This window comes from Acanthaster planci, linkage group LG09 (genome assembly GCF_054643075.1).
Source record: "Acanthaster planci isolate LZ-2023a linkage group LG09, COTS_SCS, whole genome shotgun sequence".
Lineage (NCBI taxonomy): Eukaryota > Metazoa > Echinodermata > Asteroidea > Valvatida > Acanthasteridae > Acanthaster > Acanthaster planci.
Window position 1 is genome coordinate 2,023,744 of NC_141785.1, and position 16,638 is coordinate 2,040,381.

Consider the following 16,638-nt stretch of genomic DNA (forward strand, 5'->3'; position numbering starts at 1 on the left):
TCCACCCCCTCCCCATCATCCTATCCATCTCTTACTCCACCCCCCTCCCCATCATCCTATCCATCTCTTACTCCACCCCCTCTCCATCATCCTATCCATCTCTTACTCCACCCCCTCCCCATCATCCTATCCATCTCTTACTCCACCCCCTCCCCATCATCCTATCCATCTCTTACTCCACCCCCTCCCCATCATCCTATCCATCTCTTACTCCACCCCCTCCCCATCATCCTATCCATCTCTTACTCCACCCCCTCCCCATCATCCTATCCATCTCTTACTCCACCCCCTCCCCATCATCCTATCCATCTCTTACTCCACCCCCTCCCCATCATCCTATCCATCTCTTACTCCACCCCCTCCCCATCATCCTATCCATCTCTTACTCCACCCCCCTCCCCATCATCCTATCCATCTCTTACTCCACCCCCTCTCCATCATCCTATCCATCTCTTACTCCACCCCCTCTCCATCATCCTATCCATCTCTTACTCCACCCCCCTCCCCATCATCCTATCCATCTCTTACTCCACCCCCTCCCCATCATCCTATCCATCTCTTACTCCACCCCCCTCCCCATCATCCTATCCATCTCTTACTCCACCCCCCTCCCCATCTTCCTACCCATCTCTTACTCCACCCCCTCTCCATCATCCTATCCATCTCTTACTCCACCCCCTCCCCATCATCCTATCCATCTCTTACTCCACCCCCCTCCCCATCTTCCTACCCATCTCTTACTCCACCCCCACTACATCATCCTATTCATCTCCTACTCTGCCCCCTCCCCATCATTCCCTTCACTTCTTTCTCTGGCTGTCCCATCATCCCACTTATCCAGCCCAACCGTTATGCAAACCTTATAGAGCATTTCATCCACTTTCTACATACACGTATAGTACCTTGTCCCCATGATCCTCCTCCTACAGGTACCCCTCCCCCTACATACATCCTTATCTGTCACTAAGAGTCCCTTCCCCATCCCTTACAATTTTCCTATACACTGTACATGTACATGTATGTACGTCTGTACGTGTCTTAACACTGTCTATACATACATTACAGGAGTGCTTAGTACATACTGTATGTATGTACTACAGGGTTAGTACACAATACAACTCAGAAAGATTAACATTCAATTTTTATAATTGTTTTCATTAAATTCATAAGTTTCTAGGCATTGATTCCATAGACTTATGAGACTATTTAAATACTGATGGAATTCCAAGGGGAAGCAAATATGCTCTCAGTGAATTGGAGAATTAACTTGACATTTTTCAAAACTGTGTCAGGGCAAGCTTGAAAACGAAGAGCATTTACTAATGTTCAAAATGGCAGCTTTCATGAACGTCATTCAAAAGGAAAAGCTGAATGCTATGCCTTTAGGAGGGAATCTCAAGAAACCAGGTGAAGGCAGTTGTACCGATTTGAGAGTGGCAGAGCAATTTTCTTCATCAAGGTTTTTGCGATCAAAATTACTGTCATCTTGTTTATCTGCCATGCTGAGGTCTCAAGATACAACACCATGCTGCACTGTGTGTGCCTGTCTGTGCAGACAACGGAAGCCCTCTTGTGCAAAACCACTCGGCTGTGTAGTCAGCCACAAGCATAAAACAATTGCCAATATTTATTACAAGTAGATGCTGAATAGTAAAAGAAACATTTTTATACATACAAATTCAAGCATTTGTTTATTCTTAATGGTTTTACTTCTCAGTAAATGCTTTTACTGTTTGCTTGAACTTCATAGCATTTGCTAGCTTTTATTCATACAACCCAATATGTCACTAGCATCCTAACTAAAGGCTACATGTGCCAGCGTAATGTGCATCACGTGTGTGGCCTGCGGAACACAAAGCGAATTGCATGTGTGTCGCATTGAGATACTACGAAGCCGAAACCGGCTTCGCTGAGTAGGCCTACAGTTGTTTTCCTGGTTCCGGATTGCGAAAATTATTCCGTCAGACTGCAACTACAAAATTCCTCAAATTCCAGTGAAATGTGGTCAGTAGTGAGCCTTGTGTGTTTGAGATACTGCATTATTTTCAAAATCTTGGCTTTTAATTTGGACTTACAAAATTGACAAAACTGACGATGACACTTTTCCTAGTTCTGGATTGGTTTAACCAATTCTGGATCTCGACAAAAACTTTTTCACGAATAAAAAGTAACCCCGTGAGAAATCCATTTTGCAGCCAGAACCATTATAACAAATTGATTTTTCTAATGAGAAATTTCCTGATTTAGAGAAATTATTTCAAGAATAAGGATTCCAATGAATTAAAAAAGTAGAACCAGACATTACAAGCAAAGTTTATATGAATATTGAGTATAAAAAATGTATTTGGAATCACACGTAGTGAGTGACCTATCGCCTTTTAAATTTTCATCAATATTTTTGGCCCCCGCAATTTTTGCCAACCGTTTAAGTGCGAAATGGAAATCTGGCCAAAGTTTCTTTCTATAATTTTTTTGCGAACAAATTTTTTAAAAGAAGCCTACATTTCATCTATCAAACAGAACTTGTTTTAGAATGTAGAATGAAAGAACACAAAAAGGTAGGTTTTTTTATTTCAAGCGATCCGGACCTAGGAAAAAAATGGAACTAAGAAAACAACTGTATCTCGATGATGTAAACTATTCCCTTTCTGTCATACAATCTTGCAGTAACACTTGTGCGGTGTATAAGTTAACATAATTTTAGTTCACATGCCCAGTTTACTTTATTCTTTGTTTTTGTCTTTTTTTATGAATACATTGTACATTTTAAATAAGGAAACTCACGTTAATCATGGCGTTTGAAGTAATCCTGAATAGCGTGGCTCTTTCATTGATACTTTTGAGCTTGTTTACTGCCTCCGTTGGATCTTGGATGGCCTCGAGGTCACTCAAACCACGTTGAAGTGTTGTGCTGTGTTTTGAAATGAGGTCATTACAGATACCAAGATTTTCCAGCTTGCTTGTCAAGATATGTAAGGTTGTCTGAAGCTCAGTGCGGTCCACATCTGAGGGCAGCTCTTCTTCATCATCTAAAGCAGATCAACATTACAAACACATTACATGAAATCTGTATACAAGTACCATGCATACGTGTACTTGTACATACATGTACATGTACTCATTTACTTTGAATACCTCGGGAAAGTTTTGAGATTCAATTTTGATAAAATTACCGGTATCATGTTCATTAGGTTCTTTTCTTATCCATTTTCATTCAAAGAACATCAACAAACTTTCTTTCAGGAATCCTTTTTAGCTGACATGTTTTAACTTAGCTACATGTACAGTACACAAAACTGAATAAAAGTATTATTATTTCACAGATGTAAACTGCTGAAAAGGATCTAATGGTTAAGCCTCAATGTAAAGGGAAGTACAGAACATACAGTGTAACCAATCAGCTCCTGATGATACACAGTCAAATGGAAACACCTGACACAAACAAGGTTGCAGACAATAAGCCACTTGCAAGTTACATTAGAATAACATCTGGTACACTGAATTCTTCAAATTCGCGTGAACATAACAATTGAAATTCCCCAGACTAAGACACTTGCTATACCTCGTGATTCGGTGCAAGCTTTTGCATAGCGACCACCATCTCTGGAATGGACTGGTTCATTTGTGCCATTCTTATCCATTGAGAACAGTGTATTGTTGCAAGGCTTCTCTTATGTAACTAAGAGAAAAGCTTGCCCCGAATCACGAGGTATAGCAACAGTGGCTTTAGTATGGAGAATTCCAATTGTTATGTTCACGTGAATTTTATTTTGATTTTATTCAAATTTAACTCGAAAACGAAAAAGGCTTATTGCAAAAGATGGATCATGTGTAATTTGCCAACTGCCCCTATTGGATCTTCAAAGTAGGCCAACACAAACATTGGCAAGATGGACGTAATGTAAAATTGTCCCTCTCGCTTCAGCATCACACATTATGCCCATTTTTTCCTTATGACTATTAAAAGTGACACCCCTCGTCTTTAACATAATACATGCACATCAATTAGAGAACTTTCCCAGTTTGGCTTTATGAGACGGTATAAACACCTACCAGCAAAAAAGGAATTTCAGATGAACATTTTCAGAGCTTTGGGTGACATTTTGTTCTATTTCTTGGTTATATCAGGTCATGCACCATGCATGAGTGCATGGAAAGTCTCACTTCAATTTTAACGTGTTCTTCAAAACAGTCAGGTGCATAATACATGTACATATTTTTAACCCTAACCCCCTGGGCTCTTGCACTAGAAAACATACTGAACCTCACAAACTTCAACAGATACATGTACTTGTCTGTGTACTTGTATGTATGTACATGCAGGCCACTGTACCAAACCTGATAAACTCCAACAAAATGACTCTGATGGAGTTTGAGTAATATGGTGTGGATGGGTCTATGCAGAACAGGATGACTTGCACCCTGGACCTTTGGTACCAAGTCCAACAAAATTCAACAAGACATCCATCAGGTAAGGTACCAAACTTGCCAAAACCTGCTGTTGGAGTATGGCAGGTTTGGGGTGGTTAGGGTTAAAAGGTTACACCACTGGTAAAATCACAAAAATGGGACTGTCGAATAATCCTTGAAATCCTGAAACAACAGCCTCAGTCAATCTGTAAATTATTTCCGGGCAAGCCGTAGTTTTCAAGAAAACAGCAATTTTGTTCTCTTTAACCACTTCATGCCGGGGCATTTTTCATTGTTGATGATGCTGGGCCGGCATGACTATCGTTTTTTTCCATTTTCAAAATCCTTCAAAAATTCATCATTTCATTTTACAGTCGTTTATAGCCGCACCAAGTAATCTTCAGGCACTACTCTAAGTTGACAGGTGACCTTCATTGACACCCGAATATTTCAGCCAGGCCTGCAGCCTTGTAAACAGAGCCCAGATTGTGCGGTGTTATACAGCTGTCTTTTGTTCACGAACCTGGCTCAGAGCACTGCTGACCTCTTTTCAATAGGGGCCAGATTAGCGTGCAGCAGTGCTGTGTGGCTCATCGCTGCGGTGGTGGAGTGCTTTTGTCCCTGGTGGTAATCCGCTTGCTCTAAATACCCCAAACCCTGGTATACGGTTTCAAAACAAGGCTGGATTATCACCACTTTTGAGAGTGAAAAATGTCGATAATGCCCAGCAGCCTGGTCTTTTGTTCGGAGTACGGTCTTTTGTTCGGAGTACGGTCTTTTGTTACAGGGCCCTGTTTCCTTTGTCTGAGTTCGGAGACCCACCATACAAACCATACATCTCCGATCCCGGAGTCCCCGGCAGGAAGCGGTTAATAATGGTTCGCCGACCATCGTGTAAACTTTTGTTTTGTTTCAATCTATTAATGGGTGCCGATTGTTATGTGTGGTATAAGGTGGTGGGTTGCAGCCATTTGGGATTAACAAACTTGATGGCCAAGACAGCCTATCTAGCTAAAGTGTCTTTACATGCTGGCTAATAGGGTCTTACTGAGGTTATGAAGAGCACAGATGTTTCTCAGTCCTGGCCAAATACCATGCGTGAGTTCAAACGGGACACCATGGCTTGTCATAAGGAAAGCCGAAGTGTTTTTTTATGTCAGGAACAAAAATGTCTGGTGGGTGGAACAGTCCAAATTGGTTCTGGGTAAGGAAGCCCAGGGCTGGGACAAGGCACATGCCCTGGGGCTCCCATCTGATGTGGCTGTCTGCAATGGACACTGCCCACAGTTCGATGTGCAATTCGTACAGTGTTACTGCGAGTACGAAAATGAGCTTCACTGAGGTGTGTGATGAGGCCTCACTGAGGGGCTCAAACGGATGACCTGCAAGGGGCTGAAGGACATGTCCCCAGTGGGAATGTGCTGTCTTGATGAACATACCAAGGAGGTTTTGTGGGCACTGTTGTCTGAAAGAGTGGAGCTGTCCAGGAAACCATCGTGAAAGCTGTGATGGCAGAAAGGTAGTTGCATATGGTTGCTGCCGCAGTCCCAAGTTGAACAGGTACACGTACATGAAGAAGTCGGCTACTCTGGGTATACATGTAGATACCTTGGTTGGAGCCACACTCTATCTTTAACACCATGAAGTCAACTTTCTATTCTGCTGTTGTAGACTTTGAGAGTTGATTGGCATTGACCTCTTGTGGCCATTTCAGCAACATCAATAGAGAGGCCTGCTACATTGTACATGGAATGATAGTTGGACAACGGCCAGAAGCTCAGGTAGAGATCCACTGGCTGTGGGTAGAGGACAATGGACTTCAGTTAGCAGAAAAAGTCTGATCCGAGTAGAAGGATTAGAGGTTCTCATACTAACAGACTGATCAATCAGGGCAACTAGGTTTGGCATGGCTAGAAAGGAGGGATGAACACATGGTAATGCTCCCATTGGATCTTGGACAAACTGCTGGGATTAGAGATATTGGAGGGAAGGTGTAGGCAAACATCCCTTTCCAGCTGATACAGAGGGCATCTGTCACCCAGGCTTGTGGGTAACGGAACTTGGTGCAGAACACCAGACGCTGAGCATTTTCTGTCAAGGCAAAGAGGTCGATATGTGGTTTGTCAAGTACTTAGAAGATTGACTTGATCACGCTGTGGTGCACTGTGGTGTGAGTCCACTCTGCTGGGTGGATCCTTCCCGGAGAGAGGGCATTTACAATGGAGTTGCTGGTCCCGGGGACATGGGTTGCCTGTGCGGTGGGTCAATCCCAAAATCCAGCACAAAGGTGAACACTGGTCTTGTCAGGAGGCAAAAGCGTGGTGAGTGCGTGCCTCCTTGGTGATTTATGTATCAATCACTGTTGAGTTGTCGGACCGAATCAGAATACGTTTGCCTTTAATGGCCGTGCAAGAGTGACGCAGCACGTTCAAAACTGCCTGGAGTCCAGAATGTTAATGTGACTTCCCAAGAACTAGGGCTCCCATATCCCTGAGACCTGGACGGGGGGAAGGTATGCACCCCATCTGAGTTGGTGTGCATTGGTAGTAATCGTCACCTGCGGATTCATCTTTCGGAAAGAAAGGTCGCAATTGAGATGGTTCCATGTCAATCACCAGAGAAGGTGTAGGCGGATGAAATCTGTTATTGGAATTGGATGGTCGATCGGGCCCCATTTGGGTCAGAAGGATGCTAGCAGGTGAAGATGAAGGGATCTGATGTGAAAACAACAAAAAGGTACCGCATCCACCAGGCTTAACATCAAGCCCAGGAGACTTAGCCACGTCCAGGCTGGGGCCAATTGGTGGGTATAAAGAGGTAGATGCATTCCTGGAGTGTCAATGCATTCAGGTGTTGGTGTGATGGAACCCCGTTAAGAACCATACCTAGGCAAGTTGGATTTTGGGTAGGGAAAGGTCTCAATTTTGGGGGGTCAATGAGGAACCCCAGACAGCTGGTAAGCTTGTAAGTAAGGTGAATGGAAGAGGCAGCCTCATCTAGAGATTTGCCTACAATGAGCCAGTCATCGAGGCATTGGAGTATCAGGATGTCTAGCCGGCACAGGTAAATGGCAATAATTTTCACCACCCAGGTGAAGACCCTCGGAGACGTTGAGAGACTGAACGGCAGGGTCGAAAACTCGAAGGTCCTTCCATTATAGATGAATCGAACAAACTTGCAGTCCCGTGGGTGGATTGGAATGTGAAGGTAGGCATCTTTCAGATCCAATGACAATTCGCAGGCTTGAATCAGCAGGGACTGAGTAACTGTTCGGAAAGTCTCCAAAGAGAACTTTCTAAGATGAATGAAGCTGTTTAGTGGCATCAGGTTGATAATGGGACACCACTTGCCCAGTTCCTTCTTTGGTGTGAGGAAGAACGTCAAAATAAATTCTATCACTGCTGTCATTTAAGGAGCTAGGAAGGATGGCCCACTTCTAAAGAAGAGAGTTTACTTCTGTCTCCAATGGAGGGTACTAGAGTAGGACGAAGAATTTGGCTAGACAGAGGGGTACTCAAGAATTCAAGAAAGTAACAGAGAGAAGCAGTCAAAATATCCATCTGTCCCACTTGATGTCTTGCACAGTATTGTAGGCAGCCCCGAACAGGTTCGGGATCGGAGGCCACAGACGAACCAGTGTAGTCATCAGCGCCCACCCCTCTGGATCTGCGTCCCTTCTGTGTTGTTTGTGCAGGCTAACAAAGGGAGGGCAGTGCAGAACCCGACTGGCGTACAGGGGGACGAAAGGAGGGAGTGAAGTTGTATTCCTTGAAACGCTGAGGGAGAGGTCTGGGCTGGCAAGCTTGATGACTGGGAGTCAGCTGCTGGCGAGAAGGGGGTAGAGGAGGTCCTCAGAAGCTGAGCTTGTGGGTAGTTTCAATGCCTCCAATTCCATTATCTCCAAAACTGTCCCATGAATAGGTCTTTCCAGTATAAGGGGGGACTTTGAAGTTTGGCTTTCACGCCCTCGTACAGGATGATCATTGCCTCAAGAGCATTAGCTCTATGGGTAAACATAGTTCGATAGGACATCCACGAGAATTAGCCCAAGATACATGTACTGTAAATTTGATGTTCCCCTCCAGAGCCCTAGAGAAGAAGATGTAGAACATTTGCATTTCTTATGCATGGGAGAATCTGAGGAGGCATTCACAGACGAAGCTGGATGGGCAGAAGTGACGGAAGAATGGTCGTCCTATGGTTCACAGTTGGGAGAAGGCTTTGCGTGATGAGCCACAGTGGTAGTAGACTTGAAGACAATCTTCCCAAAGGGCCCAAAGGAGTCCACAGCGGCGTAGCAAACTGGTGAGTTTACCTCAGGGCGAAAGGCGTGACAGGAAAATTTGCTAAAAAAGCGACTGTTTGGGTAGGATGAGTGCAGTGGACTGTATTATTTGAAATAATGAAAAAACCTTGGAACTGGTCCCAACTACAAATGGACCTCCAACAAAGTAGACTCTAGGTACATGTCCAGTAATATACGGTTAGGGCCAGAGTAAAGGTTCACGCGATGACACAATACATTGATCACACACACGTTAGCACAATACACGCTTCCTGATATACCGTGCAGGGTGTCCTCAATACACACACTAAAAAGGGTTTGCCCGACAGCGGAAACGTGTATTGGGTAAACGACGCCCGCAATGCCGTAAGTGGTGTCACTGACCTGTGAAAGTGAAGAAGGGAAATGCTGCACGCTTGTACACGGGCACTGCATTCCCTTCACTGTAATTAAATGCATGTTGGCATGTTTTTAAAATCGTGGCGTATGTGTGTTTACCCTATTTAATTCACGATCCCGATGTTAAAAATCCGATCACGATGCACAACCAACTACACTGAGTTGTCCAACCTGCAATAATGAGCGTAAAATAATGCTTTCAATATCGATCGGTGCACCTATGGTGCACATATTACTGTCACTACCAAGCAGTCTGTTAACGAAGAGTGCTGGCTTGATTTGATTCGGCACAACTGATTCACGAAATCTCATGAAATGGCATTAACGGTCCACCTTTTGTGACAAAGATATCTCTGCCGCCCCGAAATGATCTGGATCGTACGAGATCATCAGGAATACCGATGCCACTTTCCTGACGGGTCATCGTACAGTACATCTCTGTACATGAAAAATGGCACAGTTAATCTATTGGGGCATCCGTTTCTTCAGCCAGATCGAACCAACTAACACGCAGATTGAAAATCAAGCATTAACATTCTTTTCAAGAAAATGTTGGTCAAGGTAAAAAAAATGCTCATGGCACCTGGAGTATTTTTTTTATGCAGGGCCTGCTGTGGGACGCCCTAACGAAAATTGTATGCCTGCGCCGCTCTGCTACAATTTTCACCGCCCCAATTTTATCCACTGGATTTCCCCCCATTCTGCTGTCCTAAGTTTCCAAAGTACAAAGAAGTTTATTGCGCTACGTTGGAATGAACACAAGGAGTTTGTTGGCATTAATATTGGGAATTATGCAGTACCGTCTCTAGATGTGGACACAACGTACAAAAAACAGTACGTCCCATGAAAAACAAAAAAAATATTTTCGTAGTTTCGGATCGCAAAACTTCGACTACGGACGGACAATCCACAACTTAATCATCCACCTTGTGTGAAGATACTTTTTTTCAAATTTAAAGCTTTTAATTTGAGATATACAGGATTGTCGGAAGCACCGCTGACATTTTCTGGATCAGTTTATAATTATCTGGATCAGCAAGTTCGGACAAAAAATCAAGCTAGAAAGTGAGAAATCCTATCAGTCAGAACCACCCAACAAAAGCAGATTTCATGGCACAGCATTTAATTTTGGTCTTGTAATGAAATTTTATAGATTCTAAAACAAAACTCAATTGTGTGTATGTTTTTGAAAAATTCACAAGTATTATGTACGATGGCTTAACTATGAACACGGACCTTCATCTAAAATCAGTGGTACAGTGTAAGAACAAGCCACGTGGAACAGGCATGGACAGACTACAACCGTACCACCGATTGACCAATTACGTTCCCGCATAGCCCTGACGTCACACAAAGTTGATTATGCACGTGTAGCCGGGTAGGCGATATGTATTGCGAACATTAACAAGGCCAGAATGTCAGTCTTAAGGATAAATCAAAGTACCATTTTTAACTTATAGCCATTTGAATAGATATTCATTCACTTTGTCGCATGGAGAGCCAGCTTTGCCTTAAATACGAGTTTCCTTTCCCTGTGGATAATGCTAATCCACGCCGCGTCAGGGCTTTTCATGTATATTCGCCTCAAAAAATAAATTAAAAAGAGAATCAATTTAAAAAATCATACCTGTCAAAAATTGACTTCTGATGGCCAAATGCACCTCCTAGAAACTTAAATCTTGTAGATTTGTTTTTAAGAGCCTGAGGAAAGTGGCCAGGAAACGCCTCAGTTCACATTTCCCTGGGCACCCTCACCAAAGGCAATGCATCACGTTTCTGACTGAAAAAATGCTGGATTTTCACTGTCTTTTGCGACGGGCGTAGTCTAGGCCTAGCATAAAAATTGAAGAATGGGTTTCACCATTATGGAGTCTTCTCATAATCAACTATCTGAAAAGAATTTCCAGGGAATGTAGTCTGCAAAATAAACACCTAGTTTTGTTTGACACTGCGTTGGCCCGCATGATGCCATTATTGATTGGTACCCGGTACCGAGACAGATTGTATAGATGGCTAATCAGGCGCAGTGGGACCAACTTACATTTAACTTGTTTTAGTCCTTGCGTTTTGTGTTTTGTCCATTATCTGAAATGAAACATTCACGACTTATTTCCTGCTGAAGAAAACACATATATAATATTAATTCAATATGAATTATGACTTCTATACACCGCTGCATATTCACCAATTTCTATGTACATGGTCCTCAAATCACAAATGTGGGAAACCAGGTGAACTAGAGCAAGTTGTATCTGTTGCAATTCATCATGGCGGCATGTTGTGAACAATTTTTTACTACGCGGCGGCAATCCCACTGTTTGTGCAATACTTTATTGGGCATACTTGGGGCCGATTTTGGGACATAATAGCCATCAATCTGTATTCTTTCTACGAAGCCTTTGCAAAGCAACATGTGGCTCTGGACTACAACTTCAATGAGTGATCGCCCACGTGACTCCCAGGCGAATAGTCATCTACCGTACATGCGCAAGATGCCCATAAATGTAAATGTATTTTGGAAAGTTTGGCCTTTTCAGTCATGGCTACGGTGGAAAAAATACAGCTTTTAATTTGATAACAGATATAGACTATTTTCAACATGATTTTCAGTAACAAACTTTTTTATCACTTCCATGCATTTTAATTCAGAACATAAAAACTCTTGTCAAGGCCTACATGTAAGAAACTTGGGCAATAGTTCTGCTGATAAGTTGATTGTTTTTTGTGTGCATGTATCAAGCTCATGTTTTAAAATTAGTTTAATTAGCATGAGCAATTCTTTACAAATCCGTTCATCTTTTTTTCCATTTAGGTGACAAGCTGGCTCATGAGGAAAAGCAGCCTTGATGATTGCCAAGGCGCAGGGCAGTTAATAGACAAAGCAATATACATGTAGGATCAAAGTCAAGAAACACTTAAAATGGACTTTTCTGTAATTTCTGAACTTTTCTGCTATGAAAAGAGAGCAAATCTTGTGTGGTGTTAGTTTTACTTGAGTAAGTTTATTGAAACGAGTTTAAGGACAGATAAATGAAAAATTGTGGGATTGATGTCTTTTAGATAAAAAATATGAAATAAGAACAAAATCGGGGATGGGGGGAAAGGGGTCGATGTGGGCAGTGACTTAAAAATTTATTGTCATCAGCTAAAAAACGCTATTTTCAGACCAAGTTGCACGTACGTGTAGTCATGTGGACATACTCAGTGAGTTTCAGCCTACGTGTATTTCCTTTTTTTCAGAAAGTGGTTCATCGTTACTTTTGCGGCCATCAGATTTCTTATCTTATTACAAATTTCTTCTTATTGAAGCGAGACAGTAGGTTTAAATTCGCCGGACTACGTGGCAGACAAGAAAACAGGCAAAGCCAATCGTTTGCAAAAACAGTTATCCAGAAGACTCGGCCAGATCCTGCAACAAAGCCCGATCTAGTAGTGACAAGTTTTGCATCGCTTCACATTTTATCCTATGCATGAAAATCTGTGTAAATTTTTCATGTTTGCATTGCCGGTAAACGTGTATTTTAGGATTAGATAATAGTTTTCGTAGAAGTTTATTGTCAGGAATTTTTATCCGCTTTTTTTAAATGTTTGGGAGTTCATAGGACCTGGGCTCTAAAAATAATCCTTTCGTACATACAAAGTTGCTAGTTCATAATTTTGCAGTTGTGTGTTCTAACACAAGATGTCGAAGTACAGCAGTGATCTCAAGTAAGTACCCTTTCGAGTTCGAGGGAGGTCGTGCGTGTTACGAGCGCCGGCACTCGCCCTATCTTGCTCGTTCTTACACGACGGACACACTATGGGCGCACGAAGAGCGCACGAAGGAAGGAATAAGACTGCAGCAGTACCCCGCAGTCACTGTTCACTGACCCGTGGAAGTACTCCCATCACCCTAATTGGAACGCTCACAAGTCCTGCCTGGGTAGAATGTCGTTAGTCTGGCCCACTGATGATGGCTTAAGACCACACACAACACAACCACGGCTTCGATCATATAATAGATCGCATTTTATACTCTGCTGGGACATTTTCCTCGACCATGGAATAAAATACCATACGGTTAAACGTACATCCAAAACAAAAACGATCAAAACGGGCTGCATAAACTTCACTTAAGAGAACATAACCACGGTCGGCTTCCCCTCCAAGGTACAAGTTTCGGAAAACAAAAGTTGTTCTTTCTACACACACACCCACACAAAAAAGCTAGATTTTCAAAACGATCTACTGTATAAAAAGTGCCCACACATCGTGGATCTACACACACTGCAAATCCTAATGGATCCTGGCACTGCGCCAAGGCTCGCTGCGCCATCGTGGGTACCAAAATAGACTTGGGATCAAGTCGGTCCTGGTTTGGTGCAGTCCACCTTTCTTGCGACGTGCATAAGGCCACCGTTAATGCAGTCAATAATGCATTCTGTCGTTGCTAGTGCTTGGTCAGAAAATTACCTTGCTGGTATGATATGCGTTATTTCACTTTATCTGTAGCGATTTTTATTTTTAAGTTGGTGCCCTGATTTTGGAATACAAATTTTAGAGGACAGAATAAAACCAAAGTATTTCTACGATCTCAAGACAAAATGAAGGTCTTCAAGTCGGAGGGAATTAAAATACTTTAATTTTTTTTTAAACAAACAAACAAACAAACAAACACCCCAACAAACTAAAAACACAACAAAACAACAACGATAGGCTGGGGGTTTAAACTACATCCCCTCCCCCCGCCCCGCTTGTGAGTTTGCTCCTTTGTGGTATGTGTTTTTACAAATATTTTTTCTAAATACCGTAATTTTCGTAAGATAAGCAACGGCTCATACATTGATCCCCACGCCAAAAATGTCCCAGTGGCTCATAATCTGAGTGACTTACATTGCAACATTTGAAGAATGAAATCAATCAGTTAACGTTGCAGCGAAGTTCGGGCCGCCGCCAACCGCACCGCGGCCAGCCACGCGTGCCAGCGGCGCAGAGCTTCAGGCTCGGGCGACAAGGCGGTCATGATTTTGTTGGTTGGCGTTTTATACATTGGCTCTACTCGGAAGTTGGAGATAGTGAAAACAGTCGAGAGACTGCATGGACTCGTAAATGTACCGTAAGTACCGTTCACACCTCACAAATCGTATTGGGTCTGTTCTTTTTTGCCCGTTGTGTAATCCATAATGTTTATCATGTAACTAGATATTTGGTAACTATAAAACCAAAAGAACTGCTGCGTGGTTCACCAGCAAGGCTACTCTTCCTGACCACAAAAAAATTGGTAATTTCGAGGACTTGATAAAGTTTAGTTTTAATGACAATGCTTGTCGAAAGCTACAAAGTTCCAATGAAGTTTCATTTCTTGCCCGATTTCCGATTTTTTTGTTCCGAAATGAAGGCATATTTCTTTTCAGTTCTAAATCCGGTAGGTCAGCTTATCCGCCCTTTTGTTCTGTTTCATGCCTTAAATTTTGTGGTTGTCTGTAGTCTCTGTGTTCAGGTTAGCGTTTTGCTTATTTTCAAATCTAACTTTTGTTTACATACGTCATGCAATAATTCGTATATTAATATTTGATGTGATTGTGGGTTTAATGTATTTATGTAATCTATCAGCAAGTCGCGACAGATGTCAAAGCAATTTAAAAAATGAAATATTACTCTCCTGAAACAGGTGGTATTATATATCCCTTGGTGTACACAACCATATGTGCGCAGAATGCAAAAACTGTAGCAAATGTCTGGAAAAAGACTAGGGTCAGGGGTCGTGGCAATTGAGCAATTGTAGATACAATTGCGGCCGCGCTGGAGTCGTTCCCCTGGCCCTGCGCATGTGGCTGTATATGTACATGTATATGCACCAGCGGCCACGAGCGAAACCAAACTGTTGAGTACGCGAGTTAAAAGGTGATGGGACGTGTGCTGGGCCTGCCGGTGTCGCCGACGAGAAATCTCTTCCAGCACAGGATGACAGCCTATCCAATGTGCCAATGACGACTTTGTGGTGCAACAAAACCCAACGTCTAAGTGCATTACAGAATATCAATTCCTTTCAGCAATCTCACGCATCAAATGAATTTTCTGAAGTGATTTGTTTTTTACGATTAACTCCATAACATGTTTGATTTTTTCTCAAAGAATTCTACGATCCTCACCTGAACTGGATCAACTGCAAGACTTTCCTTTCCTGATCCTGCCAGATCTTCATCATGAGATCCCACCCGATCCATCTTGCCTGGATCAGCACGGTCCTTCATTTTGCAGGACTGTGCATTGTATAGGGAGTCCATCAGCGGGGCATTTAGTGTTTAAGCGCGGGGGGGGGCTATTGAGAGCCGTACTCTAGAATTCGTCATGGGGTTCAAGTTAATTGCACCATGTCCCCCACACACCAATGGGAATTATAAACCTGTTTTTAAATAAATTGTTTAAAATGTGGAATTATGACAAAAAAATTAAATAATAATTTTGCATGTATTTCCAGATATATTTGATGATTAACTTTCACGAACGTAAAATTAATTGATTGAGTAATGGTTATTATTTGAATAATTGTTTTCTTTTGAAGTTAATCATAAGTTTATGTATCATCCTTAGTTTTAATTTTCATTGATTTATTATTGATCATCTTATCCCTTTATTGCTTTTGAAATTGTCGAACCAAATCCTTTGATTTTGCAAAAATTTACTTTTCATATGTTTAAATACTAAAGTTTCGTTTTGTGTCCTTATTTTTTAGATTTAATATTTCTAGTCGTCAATCACCCCTACAAATGTTTTTTTTTGATTTAGCGAATAAGCCTATTGATTTCTTATGATTGACAGATAAATTTTTCCCATTTTTTTATTCAGCAAATAGGCCTTTTGATTTTTTGTTGACGGTTGATCGAGGAAAACCTTTTGGATGTGGTTGATGTACCTATGATCATGATGTGCTTGGCGCATGATTCAACGGTTACTCTACATGTACATGTAGACAGTAGTACACGTGAACTGATTCTGGAAGCCAAGTATTGGGGAAGGTGAACCAGTAAACTAATGTACATATTACAAGTGCATAGTGGATTGAACGAAGCTGACCCAATGAGCCATTCGATCGGTGAATTGCATTGTATTTTTAGGGTGTCACTAGGCGACCATTGCAAAAAGCCGTAGATGGGCAGATGGCTCGCTGCCAAGAAAAAAGCATGGGCACGGTGCGCGACCATTGAGGCCAGTTAATGCCCAATACGTGTACCTGGTAACACGGTGGGCTAGGTGATTGGCCAGCTGAACGACACGAACGCCCAGTATTAAAATCGTGGGCATCACGTGGCAGGTTTCTCATGTTTGCTGAGCAACGGTATTGGCGAGGCAACTGTGACGTTTAAACTTACAGCTACCCAATTGGTCATTAACCACAGTATCCAAAACTCGGACAAATGGTACACATTACAAGTGTGTTGACGGTAAACCTTTCATAAATACCGTTACTTCCAATCATGCAGAAACTGCCATATCGGTTTTTTCAACATTTACCCACATCCTCACTTTACTCAGCCATTACATAAAACGGCCTCAGCGGACTA

At 42.4% G+C, this 16,638-nt stretch overlaps 1 protein-coding gene across 1 annotated transcript in view; it reads right to left on the reverse strand.

Annotated features, from left to right (window-relative positions):
• Window positions 1-16,638, reverse strand: part of LOC110987527 (oxysterol-binding protein 1-like) — a 172,475-nt gene that overhangs the window by 130,612 nt on the left and 25,225 nt on the right. Inside the window, exon 3 of the mRNA XM_087141460.1 lies at window positions 2,785-3,029. Coding sequence (XP_086997586.1) covers window positions 2,785-3,029 — 245 coding nt within the window. The remainder of the gene's footprint in view (window positions 1-2,784; window positions 3,030-16,638) is intronic.